The sequence below is a fragment of the Phocoena phocoena genome, chromosome 4, assembly GCF_963924675.1.
Source record: "Phocoena phocoena chromosome 4, mPhoPho1.1, whole genome shotgun sequence".
In the NCBI taxonomy this organism is placed as follows: Eukaryota; Metazoa; Chordata; class Mammalia; order Artiodactyla; family Phocoenidae; genus Phocoena; species Phocoena phocoena.
Window position 1 is genome coordinate 69,842,558 of NC_089222.1, and position 22,893 is coordinate 69,865,450.

The following is a 22,893-nucleotide window of genomic DNA, read 5'->3' on the forward strand; positions in this document are numbered from 1 at the left end:
ACTTCACTCAGTGTGACAATCTCTAATTCCATCCATGTTGCTGCAAATGGCATTATTTTGTTCTTTTTTATGGCTGAGTAATATTCCATTGTTTATATGTACCACATTTTCTTTATCCAGTCCTCTGTCGATGGATACTTAGGTTGCTTCCATGTCCTGGCTATTGTAAATAGAGCTGCAATGAACATTGTGGTACATGACTCTTTTTTTTTTTTTTTTTTTTTATGCGTTACGCGGGCCTCTCACTGTTGTGGCCTCTCCCGTTGCGGAGGACAGGCTCCGGACGCGCAGGCCCAGCGGCCATGGCTCACGGGCCCAGCCGCTCCGCGGCACGTGGGGTCTTCCCAGACCCGGGCACGAACCCGTGTCCCCTGCATCGGCAGGCGGACTCTCAACCACTGCGCCACCAGGGAAGCCCCATGACTCTTTTTTGAATTATGGTTTTCTCAGGGTATATGCCCAGTAGTGGGATTGCTGGGCCATATGATAGTTCTATTTTTGTTTTTTTTAAGGAACATCCATATTGTTCTCCACAGTGGATGTATCAATTTACATTCCCACGAAAAGTGAAAGAGGGTTCCCTTTTCTCCACTACCTCTCTAGCATTTATTATTTATAGATTTTTTGATGATAGCCATTCTGACCAGTGTGAGGTGATACCTCATTGTAGTTTTAATTTACATTTATCTAATAATTAGTAATGTTGAACATCCTTTCATGTGCCCCTTGGCCATCTGTATGTCCTCCTTGGAGAGATGTCTATTTATGTCTTCTGACCATTTTTTGGTTGGGTTTTTTGTTTTTTTGATATTGAGCTCCATGAGCTGTTTGTATATTTTGGAGATTAATCCTTTGTCCATTGCTTTGTTTGCAAACATTTTCTCCCATTCTGAGGGTTGTCTTTTTCTCTTGTTTATGGTTTCCATTGCTGTGCAAAGCTTTTAAGGTTAATTAGGCCCCATTTGTTTATTTTTGTTTTTATTTCCATTACTCTAGGTGGTGGGTCAAAAAAGATCTTGCTGTGATTTATGTCAAAGAGTGTTCTTCCTATGTTTCCCTCTAAGTTTTATAGTGTCTGGTCTTACATTTAGGTCTTTAATCCATCTGGAGTTCATTTTGTGTATGGTGTTAGGGAGTGTTCTAAGTTCATTCTTTCACATGTAGCTCTCCAGTTTTCCCAGCACCATTTATTGAAGAGGCTGTCTTTTCTCCATTGTGTGTTCTTGTCTCCTTTGTCATAAATTAGGTGACCATAGGTGTGTGGGTCTATCTCTGGGCTTTCTATCCTGTACCATTGATCTATATTTCTGTTTTTGTGCAGTACCATACTGTCTTGATTACTGTGGCTTTGTAGTATATTTTGAAAAGACCCCAAATAGCCAAAGCAATCTTGAGAAAGAAAAACAGAGCTGGAAGAATCAGACAAGCTGTGTTTCTGATGGAAAAGATAAGGGCAAGGACAAGTGAAATACAGGGTAGATGGGCTATGTAGTAACAAACAGAAACAAACACCACTGAATTACTTGGCTTTCTGGAACTGATACAGAGAACTCTTTTTCTTGTGTCAGGGTCAGTCAGTGTACATGTAGTATAGGAAGAGTCACATGTTACCTCTTACTTGGTTTCTAGAGTGTAGTGCTGGGCAGAGAACGAAATATCAGGGGTGACAATTTTTTTTCAGGGGACAGAGTGCTCTGAGTGAAAGCATGGAAAAAGCTATTATAACTTAATTCTGTTCTGGGAATTGATGGTCTGATACAGAGCAGAACATTAAAAGATATCTCATAGCTAGGACTGCACCATCAGAGAAAAGTGAACTTCTTTCCAAGTAATGGCGAAGCCTGTCTTAGGATGTTTGCCGTAAATAAAATGGCATTGGAGAGGCAAGGAAAGCCATTTTTCTATAAAGGTCCAGATATTTTATGGATGTCCTTGACGTCCTTGGGGCTACTATTTCAAGACAGCAGCCACACTTACTGACCTCACCTAGATCCAAGTATCTTGTGTAGAAAGTGAGCACCCATTAAATGGGGCTGTTTAAACAAGCATCTCTCTGGACTCAGACAGAACTAATTGTCTTTGAATCGACTCCAGGTATATAGACAAGTATTTAATACAAGGCCAAGTTCCTTATCAAGAAATCTCTAAATATATCACAACACTATCTCTGGGAGATTAGGCAGTGCCAGAATATGGCAGGGACATAGCAGTGGCTTGGCATCTAGTAGCATCTGCATTTCAAATTGTCTAAGCCTCATCAGAAAGGGTGTCTTCTGCTCATAACCCTCATAGATATTTACAACTTACAAGTTGTCTAGAAATCCAGATTCATCCAGCCTTGAATAGGCACTTAATAAGTATTAGTTATTTCTGTTTAGGAGTTTATTGAGTAGAGTGGTTTGCAACCCCTACAGATGAGAATCACCTGTCTTCTCACCAAGCCAATTGCAATTGGATTTTGAGGGGTGGTGAGCCTAGATAATTCTAATATGCAACCAGGATTAAAGAACCACTGAAGAAGTCCTACAATAGAAACTGAATAGGTCCCTTCATTCCTTTAAATAAATGGAAAAGTCCTGAAAATTAAATCACTTTCTGTGGTCTGATTGACGATTTAATTGTTGGACTCCTTCACCTGGAAGCCAGATACACACATTTGACCAGAACTTAGGTCTAGTTGTAGAGACAATGGTTGGGGAGGCAGGAAGAGGGTAGAACTAACCGCTGGAGTTCCTGCTTGTAGAACTAAGTTCCAGATAACTACATATTGTGCATCAGAGAAGTGTATAGCCACCTGCAAGTCCGCAGACAATTGCATTGTCTGTATTCTAACAGAAAACAGTCTTTTTTTTTCCCAGCCAGGTCAGAAATAGTTCAAGCCTTTAAGTTGGAGAGCACGTTAGTCAAGCAGGTCAAGATCATTCTAGTCCATAATTTCATGCTTAGTTTGCATGTGTGCTGAGATGTGCCAGTGCAGGCTATCTGATAATAGTGAGTGGGTTGTACCTCAGGAAGACCATTAAACAAGGGTATTGTGTTGGCCGTTCTCCTATTTAACCAGATATGCTGAGCCAGCAGAATATGCGATAGTGCATTCCAGGGTTACCTGACCAAAAAAAATAAGTACTCAAAAACTTAGTGAAAAAAATGTAAACTATGGGACCTCCCTGGCCATCCAGTGGTTAAGACTCCACGCTTCCACTGCAGGGGGCACGGGTTCGATCCCTGGTAGGGAACTAAGAGCCTGCATGCCACGTAGCTAATAATAATAATAATAATAAATTGATTAAAGACTTACTATGTGGCAAATACTGTCCTAGGGGGTTATATCAGTTATTTAATTTTTTTTTTTTAGTTGTTTAATTTTTTAAAGAAGTAAACTAGTTCAGAGCTAAGTCAGTCAACCAAGTGGTAAGATAATCTGGAAATGGCTAGAAGGAGGAAAATGATGATGCAAGGGATAAAAATGTGGTTGATAGAGACAAGCTAAAGCATCGACTGGCTGACGTGTAATTCATACATTAAAGAGCTCCTCTTACTCTGTTCTTGTGTTTGTCTGTGTGTGCTTCTCTGGGTCAGGGACATATTTTTGAGGACAACAAATTGCAATGGAATGACAAGGCTAATACATGAGTATAATTGTAAGAGACATTGCATAGTGATTAAGATATCTTCTAGATAAGCTTGTCAATAAGTGTTAGAAAAATAACAATACCAATAATATTTTAAATTCCCAAGAAAAATAATTGTGAAAGCTCATGCTCAGAGAATTCATGTTACTTTCAAATAGAGTAGATTATCTCCTCTGCAAAAAACAAAGCTGGATGTTGATGGAAAATCAGGAGAATTTTACAGAAGAAGATAAACCAAAGATTTGATGCACACCCAATTGTCCTTCCTAGGCAAAGGCAAACAAAAAGCACTCTCAGGTTCTTAGAGCTTCAGAGATTTATCAGCTTAGAAAGTTTTTAGAGTGTGCACCAGAACACTGCAAGTTGACTTAGGGAAGACAACTTTAAATAGAAATTCGAAGAGATCTGGAAATTATTATTGAAACATTTAAATAAGTAAAGATTTAACTTTCAGAATAACATAATGAGATCAATGAGAAACTGATTCTGATAAGTCTAATTAATGTAATTATTGGAGAGACAGATAATGAAATTAATGGAGACTAAAAAGAGGAGAGAGAATTTAAAATAGAGCCAAACCATGTATCTTCTATAATAGCACGTATTTCCTAAGGTAAGATTTTCCACCAGAATGATCAGCTCTAAAACCTTGCCCCAGGTGAGGTGAGAAGATGAAGTGCATTGTGGTTAATTCCTGAAAACAGACTGACCTGATCACACAAAGTTAGGTATAATCACACAAAATTAAGTAGAGGATCCATGCTTAATCATTGCATGGAAATTTTGTAGTATATCTGGAAAATGCTGAGCTTGTATATTTGGAGTTTATGCTTCTCAAAGACTTGACCAGATTAGAATTACTCTTAGTCTATTAACAAACTTCCATCTCAATTTGTCATAAAGATGAAAAGGTGAAAAAAATATTTAGGTGTTTTGATAGAAATGAACTGGAATGTTAAAATTTTTTTGATGAGGTCATCAAAAAACGAATGCAATCTTAATGTACTATTGTTACAATATCAAGAATGAGGGAGTGTCTTGACCAGTTAGATTATATAAGGAATATCATGTTGGATTATGCATTACAAATTAATAAAATTTGTTCTGAATAAAACAGAATGGTACAGAAACAAAATATTTTAAATCTCTGCAAATCTTTCACATGAGTAGAGAATACTTGAAGAATGATAAAGAAATACAATGATCTTCAAATATCTGTAGGACTTCCTTGCAGGGGGAGGGTTAAATTGACATTGAATAGCCCTGGAGAGTGGAATTTAAAACAATGGTAGATGCTACAGGACAAGTTACTTCATATAAGAAAGAATTTTACACCACCAGTACTGCTCCCAAATGGAATAGACTGCTTGAGAGATTAATATATTTAACCATCATTCAAAGTGTTCAAACAAAATTCAAGAATGCTATGTATGGCTATCCCAGGTGATTCTGAAGTACCAAATAGCCCTGAATTTGGGACCTGGACTGACTATTGAAAGCTATTTTGAGGTGAATTTTGTAATGGCCTAATCCTAGGTACCAAAAAGTAGATATGACATAGACCTCTGGTTTAGAATAGCAAGCTGCTTTTTCTAGTCCTCTGACAGTCATTTAAAGGCATTGGACATACCAGGTGTATTGAGTTATTACCCAGTGCATCATTTTTCTTTAAAATTGCAGCTCTTTATATCTTCCTCAGTGACCCACACAGTGCCTTTTGCATAGAAGACATTTAATAATGCTTTGGGAATTGAAGCTTCAGTGCTTTTGTCTGTCCCCCCGTGGTTTATGGCTATAGCTTTAATTTATCAGTATTTGCATTTCTCTGCCAATTTTTAAAATATCCAATGAGCTGTGATAGGAAATACATTCATTAACAGATAATGGAAAATTGCCTTTTTTGCTACTCAGCATGCATTTCCATTTCCTCTTGCTAAATAGACTCTGAATTTCACTCAAATAGTCACTTCTCATCTATGCAGACCTGCATCTTTGGGGAAGCACATCCAACCTAGAAGTCTAAGAAAAGGCCCTGGTTGATTTAAAGCAGTCAACACATCTCAAATTCCTGGCCACGGTGGTTTGTTGTATGGACACATGAGCCAAACTGGGCCAAGGAGATTTGAGGAGATGTTTTCTGGGCAATTGTAAGAGACTAGATGATATAAATATGTGAAGTTTTGCAACTTGTAAAAGAATTCCAAAATCCAAGAGGGAAATTATTAAACATGGAGTGGGTAGAGCTGAGAGAACTACAGACAAATTAAGTCTCCATGGTAATGTTCCTGGGAACCTCTAGACGATGAAGGGCTGCTTTGGTTTGGGGGATTCTGATATGAGCAAACAGAAGCATCCTAACAGACACAGAGGCTCAAATCCATCCAAGCAGTGCAGTGACAAAACTTTGAATAACGTTTACTTTTTATTAAATCTCAACTCAGTTTTTTCCCCCCACCTCCTCCTCTGAACACTCATTCCTTGTTTCATTCACAAGTATTTCCCAGGTAAGTATCAATAGTATTTTTCATTTCTCCACAACTTTTCTTCAAATTATTTCCTCTACTGGAGGAACCCTTTGTTGTTTTTTCATTACTCAGTAAATATCTATCTGCTTTTCAATCCCTGTCTTTCATCTAGGATTGATTGTTGCATCATCAGTTGTCTATTAAATCTTAGTAACACACCTATGGTAGCACTTACCTTTGGATATTACGTTATTTATGTGTCTAGCCTTCTTGGATTTTTTTTTTTTTTTTTTTTTTTTTTTTTTGCGGTACGCGGGCCTCTCACTGTTGTGGCCTCTCCCGTTGCGGAGCATAGGCTCCGGACGCGCAGGCTCACTGGCCATGGCTCACGGGCCCAGCCGCTCCGCGGCATGTGGAATCTTCCCGGACCGGGGTACGAACCCGCGTCCTCTGCATCAGCAGGCGGACTCTCAACCACTGCGCCACCAGGGAAGCCCTTGGATTTTTTTGAGAGCATAATTTAGTTTATGATCCCTAAACTCAAGGAAGTGACTAGTTAGTAAATTATGAACAAATGAATGTCTTCTAGTTCTTAATTCTCAAAAAGCAAGTAATTAGGTTTACCACAAGTAGCTTCATAATTAGGAAGTAATTTTTACTTTTGACCTCAGTGTTCAATAAAAATTTTGACTCATTCCCCATCCATAAATCCGGTTTTGATCTTCTTTTTATGAGACACAGCACTTTTTCATTGACACATTATATGTTAAATACATTTTAAAAAGGAAAGGGACTCCCAAAGAAATTTAATGTTAAAAAAAAAAGTGCAAGTATTTTCTCTGCATGCATGAGCATCTCAAGATTTTAATCGCTTTTTGCCTTAGGAACGTTGTGATGTATAAACATTTTACAAATCTGATCTCAAAAAAACAATGTTTTGAATAATCTGTGCTTTAATGTAAAAACAAAACATTAATTTGTTCAGTTTCTCACACAATGCATTTATTAAACAATTCGGGCTCAATAATTTCTTAAGATTGTAACATTTAGCCTTGTAATGGAGCTAAAACCAGTTCTATTTGTGGGAGTATATTTTGGACTTTTGAACAAAAGTAAAATTAATGCCATTGTCTTTAGGTTGTGTTCCGAGCAAAGACAAAGAAACCAACTAATTCCGTCCAACTAATAAAACATCTAATGATGCAATTTCTACTATGACATTATCTTAATGTTATTATCATAGTGTTAAATATATTTTTGCTTCTGTTTGTTACTGAAGCTCAATATATCATCACTGAACATTAGCTGTTTTCACTTAATTTAGATTTTAAATATTGAATTTTTAACTTGGGTTCCAGAAAAAAGTCCTGAAAAATAGCTGCATTTGGCTTTTTTTTTCTTGCTCTCAACTACAAATATTCAGTGTGGCATGACTTATCAGGGAATCTGTATCAGGAAGTACAGCTCTTTAACATACCTTTTTAGGAATAAAAAGCCACCTCTGCATCAAAGAGGGGATTCAGAATCACTAGCATTCTGAAGGAGCATGTGTTTTGATTATTGTTCCCACCTGTTTCTTTTTTTATTATAAAGTGGCAATTTATACTATCATTAGAAATATACATTTATGTATAAAGTTTTGCCTTCAAATCTCTTTAAGCTTTGATTACCTAGGACCAAAGACCACAAATAAATAAAAACCCTGTATGATATATCCTGTTTCAGAAGCATATGTATATATACACATATATATTTGTAGAACAGTCCACTGTTTCCAATGTGACTCTGATTTTAAAAAATGCTATTTACAATTTTATGACACAGAAATAATCTCAGCTTTTTATGATATTAAAATGAGCAGGGGATTTGTATGCTTGAATGTGTTTCACCTGGTGCAGATGAAGTTGTGCAACATCATGGAAGACCTTCTCAGAGCACAGCACAGCCTTATAGACAAAGCCATGAAGGCGGAGTAGTAGATTTGCTATTTCTGGGTCCATATTTTAAAATAATTACTGTTGATGTAGTCATGCTTCTCCGCCAGGGAATTAGTGGTCCCAAATTAGGACCTTCAAACTTTTCAATACACAAAGAGACAGTTTACTTTTGTCTTAATACCCTCATGTCTTACTAGTGGCACCACGGGACCACCAACCTATATACAATACCTATCAATGGCACTGTCATTTTCTTAAATAGAACAATTCTTTTACAAGCTATCTGGATTAGAATGAGGCCCATAAAGCATCATCATTTGCAACAAATTGATGTCTTTTTATTGTGCTGATCCATAATGACTAAAAACGTGGTATGAAATTCATATGTAAAATTCAAAACCCAAACTATTACTGTGATCAAGAATAGGTTGGCTTGCTGTCCTCCAGTTTCCTGAAGCACAAAATCTCTGAATTAGCAAATGGAACTTCAGCACCATTTTGTTTCTATACCTCTGACTTCTAGCTTAAACATCAAGTAAGGTATATTGACCAGAAAATTATTTTGTGAGATTCTCAGTTTTGTTTTCATTCTTAAGTCCACTGATTTTGAAACATGTTATACAATAAGGACTCTTAGAATAAACATATTTTAACTTATATTTACATAGCCAATTACAAAGCTTTACTAAAAGTCATAATTTTCCTGAGACTATCCCAATGCATTTAAGAAAAACAGGCTTATTTTACTTATAGGAGAATAAGTGATGGGTGAATTGAGACCCAGAAATTGGAATGATGAAAATCAAAGTTAAGAATTATTTTACTTGGAGTAAACCTGAAAAACAAACTATTTAAACTGGCTCATATTTTTGGAGGAAATAGGATAATTATATGTGTATATATGGTAATATTTTAAAAACTTAGACAGTAAATACTGACTTTTTCTATGAAAGGTTTTATGTACTTAAAAAGTAAGCAGCAATTAGGCAAATGTTCACCCTGTGTTCTAAACCATAGTTTTTGTCAGGTTAATGTGTAAAAAAATACGAGGTTTCCAATTTATTCTCTGACAGTAAGTTTCCAAAACATTTTATTGTGGTGAACATTTGCTTAAATGATATGGAGAAAAACAATATACAAATTGGGTAGTTAGAAATATTTCTTCAGTGTTATCACGAAGGAGACAGATGTGAGTCTAGATGCTAAAAAACGAACAACCATTGAAAAAAGAGGGAAGAATTTTGTTGGAAATTCATTTCTCTACCATATTTTCCATAATATTTAACTAGATAAGATATATTGTTGTGAAATCATCAGTATAATTGATAACACTTTGAGAAACTGTCAGTTGTGTTACTTGTGAGCTTGTGATGCCTATGTATATGTGTGTATGTGTATATGACCGAAAAGCACAAATCATTTTATGCTAAATGAGCCTGTGACCCATTTTGTAGAAGCCTCGTTTTAATTTTTTCAAAGAAAATAAGGCTTTGTGCTTGGGATTTGTTTGGTCCTGGAAGTGACAGGTGCATTTATAATCAAGTTGAATCAAGAGTGACAAGGAGAAATACAACCAGATTTGTATTTCTGTATTTCTTTTGACAAGGGCATTCTTTTCCTAGAAGAGTAACATTCCTTTTTTCTCTTTAATTTAAATGTGTGTATTTGTTACATTCCAAGTATTTTGGTTAAACAAATATCTCTCGAAAATGTGTGTTCAAAATCCTTGCCTAGATGCATGACTTTTATTCTTTGCAACCAGTTAGACAAATTCCTCCATTTCATTTTCTGCTAACCTGCTGATAACAGAAACAGAATACTTGGTGAAGGACACGGACCACTATTGAAGAATAATGATTGTGTAGAGTGAGGGAAACTACAGTGACTTTGAAAGAATACAGCAACCAACGGCAAGGTCATTGAAGTGAGGGCCTAGAGTTTCTGCAAAGTGTATATATTTTAGGGAGTATTTGGAACAATACATGCTAGACGGTAGAGCTATAAGAGAAGTAACATGCTAAGTCTTCTCATTGATAATATCCATAAATCTACATATATTTTTTAACATTCTCTTTAGTTTTGTTTTGATTTGGATGTCTCTACACCATTCCTGATTTGTAGGACTAAGTAGATCTACTTTTTTCCAAGGCAATTGTATAACATTCAATTCTTCCCTAACATTTTTCTAACACTTTAGTATTCCTAAATATGCATTTGCCTAGTCTTACACCGAGGTGTTTTTTTTTTGGGGGGGGGGTGGGGGGACTACTTTAAGCCACTCACACAACCCTGTCTGTTGGAGCCATGGCTGTTAATTCTGTATTATTTCTCTATACCCCTTGAAAATTCAGCACATTACAAGTTTCATTCTATGCTCTAGGAGACAGACTGATTTTCAACTAGATTTATAAATGAGGATATATAGTAACAAACAATTCACTGGCTTCATAAGGTAGTAAGTTAGGAATTTCACAGCCATGCCTCCCAATTCCTTGGTGAAGTTTGGAAAATGCTACATACAGAAAACTCTGGTAAGGTACAAAGACAAATACAATTTGCTTTCACCAATTTCTTAGGATTTATTTCTTTATATAAAACCCCTCTTCCTTCTTTCCTGCTGCAAGAGATGGTATAAAACTCTCTAAGACAGCTAGACATGCACCTATACTCTCAAAGGTGTCCACAAAGTAAAAAATCAGACCAAAATGGTATGAGCACATAACTTATTTATCACTGCCTGGGCATGGCAATGACAAAGAATTCCTAAAAGTTACATCAGCCTTAAAACCTGAAATTTTTTTCTAAATGGCTAAAGAAAAAAAATGAGCCCCTGAATTAATACCTTTGAAAAAAACATGATATTCTCCTAGGAGAATCTGAAACTCTTTTCAGGAAGGAATGAAATCAGCTAATAGCATTAAATTCAACATAAGGCTATCCTTTGCATGAAACAATCTTAAATATCGATTTCAAGAATAAAATTTTAAACTTTTCTTGATGTTAAATGATTTCTGGCTATATACCTTATAGGCAATAGAAGAATCTATAATTCATACATGTTCAATATCATGGTAAAAAAAAAAATCCTGGAAACAGAATGTAATTATGTGTCAATTCCAGATGTCCAAAGAAAATACAAATTCAAAACAAAACACACACCAGAGAATTATCCAGAGTTTAAGGTATTTAGGGTATTACATCGATTTGTAAGTTCAATTTTCCAATACCCTTTTCTTTAAGGTAATAATTTTATTTCATCTTTATGATAGTTATGTTTTCATTACATTTAGCCCTCTATTAATAACAACACAGTTTATTTTAATGCTTGTGGAGTCTTGATTTATTTTTTCCTCTGCTTTTAGGTGTGCTAATCTTTGTGCATGTGCATTTTTCTACCACATTGCAACAGACAAGCTTTGGTTCGATTTTCTTATCCTACGCAAAGAAAGATTTTGAGTGCAGAATCTTAGCCACTGGGTCTTGGGTTGCCATTTTATTTTCCTCTCCTTGGGTGGATTTATTGGAAGGAAATGGGTAAAGGGCAAGGGGAGAAAAGGAAGGGATGATAGAGGGACGAAGGGAAGAGTTCTCAGCTATGTTGAATCTTGATTCACAACTTTGCCTCCATTCATGGTCGGTGTTCCGGAACTTTTCCTTGAACGCCCCTGTTTTTCTCCAATCTCATGTAGTGATGGCTCTCTGTACATACACACTGGAAGGCAAAAATCACATTAATTACTCTTTACAATAGTGGACATAAATTTGGCCTCAATAAACAGCTCAATTTTGACTTCATAATATTGTTCACTCTCATCACTAGCTCTTCTTCCCATGTGAAAATGAGTTTTAACTTAAAACATTTAATGGATACACATAATGCTCTTCTAGTTCTATCAGTCACAACCTTTTAAGTCTTCCCGAATGGCAAACATATGGGTAGTTTCTGTTCCTGTATAGATAAGGCTTAAGTTTTTACTGTCTACTAACCTATATAATAGGATTTTCATCTAGAGTTAGAGGAGACATTGGGAGTAGAACATTTAAAGGGTAGAAAGAGATATTTTGTTTTTTAGCCTTTAGCCTGCAATCTTGGGAAAAAAATCTTATTTACATGATCCTAATCTTTACCCTACTGCAAGAAATATGACATTGTTTTATCAAATTGAAATATTTATTGCTAACTTTCAGGGTATTCATCTATAGTTATTCATCAGTAGGAAATGTGATTATGCAACCGTGAGATTTCAGTTCACATCTATATAAACACTTCCTTTTATCTCTATTGTTTTGTCTGGCTCTAAAGCTCAGTCATCTGTGAATTATCGTGGCTCTTGCTAGATTATTGCGTAGAAAGAAAAATGTTTTTCAATTCACAAAGATAAGATAGGCTCTATTAGCGTATTGAGTCCATTAAAAGAGATTCATTTTACTGTTGTGAGACAAATGTGACTGTATATGAGTATATGAAATATTTACTTAAATATCAGGAGGTATTTTTATCCTTGACTTAGGAACAAATAGTTGCGTACTCCCATCTATTGAACAATCACTACAATACCTTGGTAATCTGAATGTTATTTCCAATCAAATTGCTTCTGCCGATGGGCTTTGCCCTGGAACTGGAGACCTGAGCATGGCCATGAATAAAATAGATATTGCATGGTGGTTAAGAGCACCAATTTGGAAGCCACACTGCCTGGTCTACATCCTTAGCCACTTTCTAGCTCTGTCTAATGGACACACAGTAAGCATCCAAAGATGTATAAGAAGAACGAATGAGCTGATCTCTTCATGAACATTATGAATAAAAGATTTCAGAGAACATACTGATAAATTGTTTTGGTTGAAGGTATATCCTAAATCCAAAACTAGATTAAGAGAGTTAAGATACAAGTAAGCTTCTCCTCAGACTCGTTCAGTGATGAAGAGATAGGTCTCTTCCAACATCTCAGTAGTAGGGCTTCTTAAATGTCCATGAGCATCTGAATCACCTAGGGGTATTATTAAAATGAAGACTCTGATTCAGAAAGTCTATAGTGGGCTTGAGATTCTGCATTTTTAATAAGTGCCCAGGTGATGCGGATGCTGGCAAAACCGTAACCACACTGTGGCCAGTACAAAATATATATATAAAGCATGTTTGTTAAGTAGATTGTGTACGATTATTATACATATATATATATATATTTTTTTTTTTTTTTTTGCAATATGCGGGCCTCTCACTGCTGTGGCCTCTCCCATTGCGGAGCACAGGCCCCGGACACGCAGGCTCAGCAGCCATGGCTCACAGGCCCAGCCGCTCCGCAGCATGTGGGATCCTCCCAGACCGGAGCACGAACCCGTGTCCCCTGCATCGGCAGGCAGACTCTCAACCACTGCGCCACCAGGGAAGCCCTACATATATATTTTTAAACGAGATTTTAAAATATTTCAGTTATTGCACTGAATGGTCCCTCTGATATCCTCAAAGGACTAACTGCCTTTGGCCTCACTAGCAAAGTATACAGAGGAAACTAGAAAGAATTGATCCTGTAATTTTCAGATGGTGCCAGTAGGTAATTCAAGTTTCTACCTTTCTTTTACAAAAGACAGAAGATCCTTAAGATTCTATTGAAATCTTGAAATTCCTCAAGCCTAAGGTCTTTCACCTATATTTCTGTTATACACAAGTATTAAAATCCCCCAAATTAAAAAATGTTTATATGTGCAAAATATAGCCATGTATTTATAACTGATTAGTGCACAGGGGAACTCAGAAGTAATGAAGTGATTCAGTTGGAAAGTTATTCATATGATGCCATAAAGCAGTTTTTCCCTACTCTGTCACCTAATCAGTTGTGAAAATCCCCGGACCTGACTACTGACTGCTAAATCAGCCTCAAAGAATGAAAAAAAAATATTTAAAAATACACACAATAGATTTTGACACACGAATTTCTTAAACTTCAACTTACAGGCACTTGAAGAATATTACTCTTTAATTTCCGTTAAATAATATAGTTTATAGTTTTGTTTTTTGTTTGTTTGTTTTTGCGGTACATGGGCCTCTCACTGTTGTGGCCTCTTCCGTTGCGGAGCACAGGCTCCGGACGCGCAGGCTCAGCGGCCATGGTTCACGGGCCCAGCCGCTCCGCGGCATGTGGGATCTTCCCGGACCGGGGCACGAACCCATGTCACCCTGCATCGGCAGGCGGACTCTCAACCACTGCACCACCAGGGAAGCCCTTGTTTATAGTTTTTGTATCTGAATTTCTTACTGTTGCAATTTCTTTTTTGTTTCCTTGTATCATAGATTCTACTGAAGACATTTGTTTTTAACTTTTATCTTTTTTTTTTGCTATTTCTCACTTACACATAAAATACTTAAGTTATGACAACACAAAACGTTGCCATTATAATTATCATTGCAGATAGCTTTTCAAATAACTTAACCCTGCTGACCATCCTAGTATCAAGTCCCCGTAGAGTTTTCCAAACTGGCATCTAAAATTTTTCAGTATTTCAAAAAGAACAAAACTCACTAGTGTCATAGCAAAATGTGCAACTTGCTCTTCTTCTAGGACAACTCAATCACTAATTTTCCAATATTTCCATTAAATGGAGTAATAAACTTCCAGGTTTTGAAAAATATATCTTCTTATATATCGTAGCTGGAAAATTAAGAGTAATTAAACCAATAGATTCAATTTAATTTCTTGGGCTTTAATTTTCATTGTTATTTACAGACTCTCAGATGCCAGTAATACTACCTAACTTAAGAAGCTGACAAATAAAGGGGTATGAAACTCAATCAAGTTTTAGAATTAAAATGTAATTAAGAGACCATGATCCAATTAGAAAGCAAAGAAAGAAAGGACAAAACACTTCTCTTCAGGAATGTAACCTCCTTTGATAGTTGTATTAACACTCCATAACTGTGCTATTCTGTCTGAATGGTACATAATAAAATGATGACACAAAATACAAGAAGAAAACAAGAAGGCATAAGTGTTCTATAAAGTGCATTATAAGCTCAAAACGTAAACCCAAATCACTGTGATGTACACAATAACCACAATCATAGCCTCTTAAATAAACCTTTAATCCCGTCAATAAATCTATTTCAGAATTTTCAAAGCCATTTCATTTATTTATTTTTTATAGGCAAATTGTCTTTTAATGAATTGTACCAACAGACAGAATTTTACATTTAACCCTAACTGGGACTTCTTCCCAGGCACTGAATGATCACAGAGAGACTAGACTGTAGTAGAGAGCCCGAGCTGGCATTTGACTGTGAAGATTTTCCTGCATGCGGCTGGGGAGTGCCGAAACCTGCCCAAATGGATATTCAAAGCCATTGTAAACTGACCACCTCATTTGATAATTACAATAACCAGGTGAATAAAGTAGGCGAGAAACATAAAAGAAACTAAGCAACTTCCCTAAAGTCAGAGGGTGAGTAGTAGCTGAGCCAGATGGGAGTATAGGATTTCGAGGTCCTAGTCAAAAGTTTTTAATAAAAGCAGAAAAACAATTCATCAAATAAATGGTATAAATGACTGTCTTATACCAATGTTTAAGTTATTTCTGTATATTAATGTAGATCCAAGTTGGCTTCACCTCTACCAAATGTTCCTAATGTCATCCAAAAATGGTAATGAAAACAAATTCGGGATGCCTATTATAAAAATAAATAACTAAATAACAAGTGTTGGCAAGTAGGTGGAGAAACTTGAACCATTGTACATTGCTGGCAGGAATTTAAAATGGACAGCCACTGTGAAAAACAATATGGTGAGTTCCTCAAAAAATCAAGCATAGAATTACCATATGATCCAGAAATTCCACCTCTGGATATACACCCAAGAGAAATAAAAGCAGGGACGTGAACAGGTTATTTGTACACCCGTGTTCAAGGAAGCATCACTTACAATAGCCAAAAGGTGGAGCACATTTGGTTGGTTGAACAAATGAACAGATACACAAAATGTGTTATATACATACAATGAAATATTGTTCAACCTTAAAAAAGAACAAAGTCCTGACACAAACATGGATGAACCTTGAGGAACTAAGGCTATGTGAAATAAGCTAGGCACAAAAGGAAAAATATTTTATGACTCCATTTATGTGAGATACCTAGAGTAGTCATTAATAGAGACAGAAAGTAGAATGGTGGTTGCTGGACACTGACGGAAGGGAGGGTGGGAGTAAATACTTAATGGGTGCAGCGTTTCAGTTGGGGAAGATGTAAAAGTTTTGGGGATGGATGGTGGTAATGGCTGCACAACACAGGAATGTATTTAATGGCACTGAAATGTACTCATTGGCGCTGAAATGTACTCTCTTTTTTTTTTTCCTTAATTGGAGTATAATTGTTTCTCCCTTTGGGATTCCAATTAGATAAGTATTATATCTTCTCACTCCTTCTTCTGGATGTCTTGGACTCTGTGATATATTCTATCTCCTCTGCCCTTTTGTCTACATTCTCAAGAATTTCTGTTTTTTAGATCACAGTTCTTTTTTTTTTTATTGGAGTATAATTGCTTTACAATGTTGTGCTAGTTTCTGCTGTACATTGAAGTGAATCAGCTATAAGTATACAAATATCATCTTCCTCTTGGACCTTCCCCCCATCCCACCCATCTAGGTCATCACAGAGGACTGGGCTGAGCTCCCTGTGCTATACCGCAGGTTCCCACTAGCTATCTATTTTACACACGGTAGTGTATTAATGTCAAACCTAATCTCCCAATTTATCCCACTCTGCCCTTCCCCTACTGTGCCCACACATACGTTCTCTATGCTTGCATCTCTATTCCTGCCCTGCAAATAGGTTCACCTGTACCATTTTTCTAGATTCCACATATATGTCTTAATCTAAATATTTGTTTATCTCTTTCTGACTTACTTCACTCTGTATGACAGACTCTAGGTCCATCATTGCAGCATTATTTACAATAGCCAGGACATGGAAACAACCTATATGTCCATCAACAGATGAATGGATAAAGAAGATGTGGTACATATATACAATGGAATATTACTCAGCCATAAATAGGAACAAAATTGGGTCATTTGTAGAGATGTGGATGGACTGAGAAATGTACTGTTAAATTGGTTAAAATGGTAAATTTTATGTTGTGTATATTTTATACAACATAATTAACAATTATACATAATTAAAAAAAATCACACACACAGAAACAAACACACTGAGTGTAAGCTGTAAACAAAGAAGTGACTATTAAAGCCAGAGATGTCCTATTTGCATGGGAAGAGCCAAAGATTCCCCAATAGTCAAAAATATTAGTCTTAGGACTGTACTGTGAAAGAGAGAATTGAGATATACTGAGGGTACAGGGTTGGTGAGAGGATAGGAAAATCTGATGAGAACATCCTAGGATTGTGCTACCTAATACAGTATCCATTTTGCCATATGTGATCATTGAGCACTTAAAATGTGGCTGGTCCTAATTCAGATGTGCTAGAAGTATAAAATAAATCCTGAATTTCAAAGACCACACAAAAATTAAATATCTCAGTCATAATGCTTCATATTGATTACATATTGAAATGACATTTTGAATATACTGGGTTGAATACATTCTTAAAATTTATTTCATATGTTTGTTTTTATTTTTTAAATATGATTACCAGAAAAGTTTAAATTACATATGTAGCTTGTATTATATTTCTATTACACAGTGCTGTCTTAGAAGTTTGCTGTTCTCTGGAAAAGAAGTGTCTTGATTAGAGTCAAAGCGATCAATTACTATATGATGGGGAGGGGAGTTAAGGAAACTTCCTGAACTGATTGGACTTGACCTCCATAGGCAAACTTAGGAGAGACAGAGTATCTTAGATTTCTTTAATTTCTTTGATGGAATGAACTGGTTCACAAAACATTTATTGGCCCTTTTAACTTGGCTTAACTATTAATAATATTGTATCATTTTGATTCTATTACTGTCTTTTCATTTCTTTCTTTCCTCAAATTCCAGTTACTATTTTGCTGACTAATATCCAGAGATGATAAATTCAGCATTAATTTGTTCATTTATTTTATGAACAGTTACAAATTACTTTGTACAAGGTGCTCTGCTAGATTCTGCGGCGACTGTAAGAAATGCTCTCTTGATTCCTGCCCTCAGGGAGCTCAAGGCTAAGAAAGAGAGCACGGGCGTTCACACAAATCACAGGGTAGAAAGGGCCATAGCAGAGTTTCATGGAAATGAGTTTATAAAATAGTTCTTTGATGTTGATTTAGCCTTGAAGGATGCAGAGGATTTAGAGAAATGGATGAGCTACTAAATAAGAATGAAGAGGTGAAGCGCAGGTTGTATAAGAGAAACAGTGGCCAGTTGAAGGATGGGGTAAAACTGAGAGGTGGTGAGGGATGAGAGTGACAGGGCCAACTTGAATCAGACCTCCTGAATCCAGGCCAGAGGATTTAAGCCATGATCCTGATACATATCAGCCTTGATTTGTTAGTGAATGAACAGTTAATAATATGTCCATCAAGTATATGAGTGTATAGGGAAAAATCTATTTATTCAATCTCTTTATCTAGAAAAATGTCTATGTTTACATGACATTCATAGCCAGTCAGGGTAGTCAAGAAAAATCAAACTGAATCTTACTGCATAGATTACATAAGAAATCATTGGCAGCGTTTCAAACCTTTATGAGTTGTTCTGATGCCTTGCAAACACCGTCTTAATTTCTTAGGAACAAACTTAGCTGGGCGCCATGATGTATGAGACCAGCTGCTTATCTCCTATACAGTTGGCTTTCTGTATCTGTGGGTTCCACATCCTCAGAGTCAACTAACTGCGGGTTGGAAAATATTCAATTAAAAAATTCCAGAATGTTCCAAAAAGCAGAACTTGAATTTGCCCTGCTCTGGCAACTATTTACATAGCATTTACATTGTATTAGGTATTATAAATAATTTAGAGATGATTTAAAGTATACAGGAGGATGTGTAGGTTATATGCAAATACTATGCCATTTTATATAAGGGACTTGAGCATCTGCAGATTTTAGTATCCACAGGGATTCCTGGAACGAATCTCCTGCAAATACTGACGGATGACTGTACTCAACATCTAACACATTTCAAACACCATGACTCTGACTGCAATTGAAAAGTGGGGCTCTCTTTGTTAAGCTAACTAACATGTTGAGAATGGTTATCCTTTTGTTTTGGGGGAAGCGTAATATAGCTTAGCACTGAAGACGACTAAACAAACAACAAATGATAAATCAAGAATTACTAATCCCGCATATGAGACTCCTGTATACTGTACAATAAAAATTAATTGCGATTTTTTTACAGCTACCAGTACCAGAATTTGGAGTTCTGGTATTAATTTCCAATCATATACTACTAAGCAATTCTGAGAAACCTTTAAGAAACATTTCCAGGGAACTGTCGAGATTCTGATCTTCAACAATTATATAAATTCTATAGCTCCTAAATTGTGCTTCTCAAATTATTACTGTCCCATACAAGATTAAGGTTTTTTTCTTCCCATTAATAAGTTCCTTATTAGTAATTGCAAAGAACCCTAGTCTCTTGGTTTGCAGTAGTTCAAAGGACTGAAATGCTATTTAAGTAGGGGCTTTTCCATCACTTTCTTTTACTATAAGCTATTATTTCATTAGAAAATAGAGTTTTTAGTCAATGCTTTAGAAGTTTTTAAAAATCCTTGAATATTTTCTTCCCAAGTGCTCTGTTTTATGCATTCTGGGGCACTATAGCTATGAGAGCAAAGTTTGATATTCTAGTTATTTTGATGAGGAGTCATTTCCAAATTGAGAATAAAGTGAAAAAACAAACAAAAATTCCAACTCCCTATCGTTCTTGTCCTCCCAGCTCCGCACACCTGTTTCACAGAAACTCAGGTTCAGTGCCACTGCAGATTTAACAACTGGAAACCAATCCAGTGAGGGGAACTTGGGATATAACTCTCTATTTCTCATTCAGGACCTTGTGGGCTCCACTTGTGATACAGGCTTTACTTTCAGTGGGCATGATTTAATGGCCAGCTGTTGGTATGGAACTGGTTTCTACCTGTGTTTCTTTCTGATTTAATTTTATACTATCTTTCCAACGAAGTTTCAATATCCAAATTTCAAGAATGTTCAGTGTCCTGATAATGCAATACTTTCATGATTCACAACATTATATCTCTTTCATTTGGCTCTTCTGGGTTGTCCTGATCCTATTTCTTGCCCTCTTTCCTCTTTAAAGTATGAAAAAATATACTTGCTCTTTTTTTCAGCCCACAGAATGTTTTTGAGATAAATATTTTTCTTATTCTAACATATGTGGTATCATAATAGTTTTGGATAAATGGTAAAAAGGAGAGAATGCTCTGAAAAGGTTTGCAGTATGGCTCTTTAGATCTCTTTCTTCAAATCAGTTTTCTATTTTTCCTCTATTCTGATATATGTTTCCATTTCTTCCTCTTCTTCCCCCTCCCCCCCTTCTTCCTTCACGTCTTCTTTTTCTTCTGAATGTTTCCTTTTATTCATGTTTTGACTTTTCTTGATTTATAGTATATTGAAGCAGAGGGATTTATCCCAGCTTTCAGAATAAGAATGAGGTAGAGATTTCATGAGAGAATATTCTTCCTCATTTGCAGACACAAGGACAAGCGCGGATTTCTAATAACACAGCCAACGTTACGTATTACCTTAAGACATAGCATCTGCTAGGAATCCCCAGTTCATCCCTTTAATGTGAACGGAACACACTCGTATGATGGACCCTAGTCACTTAGTGACTTGGTGTAGTGAAGGCTGTCATTTTCACAGCTGTCTGAGATGCAGTGGTCCATTTTTCTATAGAAAGCCCTGCAGTCCTGTTATCAAATAAAATGCTACCCTTGGTCATAACAAGACCATAAGCTACCAACCTTGTAATAATATATGGTATTTGCTTAACTTACTTTTTGCTTTACTTTTAAATGCAAGATTGTGCCATTAGAAAAGAAAAGGGCCAAATACATATCACTGGGCTTTGAAGTCTTATTAAAAATAAATCCATCCTCTCTTTGTAAGATTAGTTATGGGTCTTTCCAGGGCAGGCTTTCCACTTATTATTTTTCCATTATATTCTTTCACTGGTACCTCTGCTGCAAATGCAGTTATCAGAATAGGCAGGCGTCCTTTGCCATTATAATAACTCAGATTCCCTGTTTGCAACTTTTAATGTTCAACAATCAGTTTTATGTTAGTTATCATAAATTTCTCTTGGAAAACTTAAACTAAAATAATGCCTTTCTTAAAAGTATGAAAAAGTGACATCTCAGGGGTTGCTGTTATTTATAAATCAAACAACAATAATAAACCAGGTTTCAGGTACCATCCCGGGGTATTCTCCTTCTAAGTAGCCACTGTCCTCTTAATCATAGCTAATATTAACTGAGCACTTGCTAAACATCTGCACTTTATATACAGTAAGTTTATTTTAAATGACCCTAAAAGGTGGATACTTTAATTGACCTCTTTCACAGTAAAGGAAACTGAAGAGCAAAAAGGGTAGTTTTTTGAAAGTAGTGCAGGGACACAGGCAAAATCTGCATTCAAATTCATGTGTGATTAGCTGCAGGGTTCCTGCCCTAAGGGTATAGCCAAATAGTTTAAAGAGTTTGGAGAAAAACAACACTTAATTGCTTGGTCTCAGTCAAAGTCTTCACCCCAAACCTCTGGGGTGCTTAGCAGTTTGTGGAGTCCTATTACATTTTTCTACCCAGTTTCCTCTCTCATTCTTCCCAAGTGACTATTCCATACTTCTCTGCCCTCCTCAAACTTTGAAAACTGCCTCAGACCCTCCTCAGACTCAGGTAATAGGCTTGCCTTCTTTTCTTTTCTCTTCTTGTCTTTTCTTCTCTTTTTCTCCCTCTCCCTTTATCCTTCCCTCCTTTCTTCCCTCCCTTCCTTCCTTTTCATCAATAAACTACCATGCTTTGTACTTCCCTTAGAAATGCAGAAGAGAAAGTTTTCATATTTCCACCACAAAAGTTACCAACCCTCACACATCTGCTCATACATGTTCTGGCTCCCTGCTTGTTAAAATGCATGAACTCTTCCTGTTTCTATTTAAATCTAGCCCTCCCCTTGCCATGTGTGTCCTTGATCCCATCCCCGCTGGTCAGTGTTATTCAGTGACCCTCTCTCCTATAATAACAATTTTCACTTCTCTCCCATCGGTCTATAAATACGTTGTAACAGTTTTAAACAAATAAACCTCACCATGCAACCACCGTGTTTCTCTCCACCTTGGGCCCCATTTCTCTACCTCCCTTTTATAACAGGACTCCTCAGAAGTGTCATTTAATATTACTTTCTTCTTTTCTTTACCTCCTGTTATAACTTGAATCTACTCCAATTAGACTTAGTGCCCACCACTTCACTGAACTCACTCCAGTCAAGTCACTGTTGAACGTATGTTCCAATCCCAATGGTCATTCTCATTCACCAGCTTGCTGGACGCTCTAGCAGTATTTGGTGATGGTAACAGTTCTTGTCTTAGTTTTGCTTCTTTCTAGCTGAATGGACCTGGGTGAGTTATGTAACCTCTCTTAAACTCAGTTTCCTCACGTTTAAAATTGGAAATTTTAATCTGCATCCTTCCAAATGTCAGTGACTATCAAATGATACCCCTGTTAAGGAAGAATGTTGAAAATAACAACAAATCATTCAAATGTAAAGTAGTACAACTGCTACTAATGATTACTTTTATATTACTGCTGGATTCTTGTAAATCATTTAAAAATGGAAAATTCTGATAGTTATGGAAGAACTAGGTGTAAATCTTTAAGTGTCAACATTACTCTGGAATTGAGAGATGGAAAACTTGAGTGG

The 22,893-nt window shown here is 36.4% G+C and overlaps 1 protein-coding gene across 3 annotated transcripts in view; it reads right to left on the reverse strand.

Annotated features, from left to right (window-relative positions):
- Window positions 1–9,678: 9,678 nt before the first annotated feature.
- Window positions 9,679–22,893, reverse strand: part of FGF12 (fibroblast growth factor 12) — a 575,717-nt gene continuing 562,502 nt past the window's right edge. For 2 of the 3 annotated variants that reach the window (XM_065875998.1, XM_065875997.1), the window contains exon 5: window positions 11,628–11,746. In XM_065875998.1, coding sequence (XP_065732070.1) covers window positions 11,628–11,746 — 119 coding nt within the window. Of the gene's footprint in view, window positions 11,747–22,893 lie in introns of all 3 variants that reach the window. The other variant, XM_065875999.1, reaches the window with a different exon arrangement.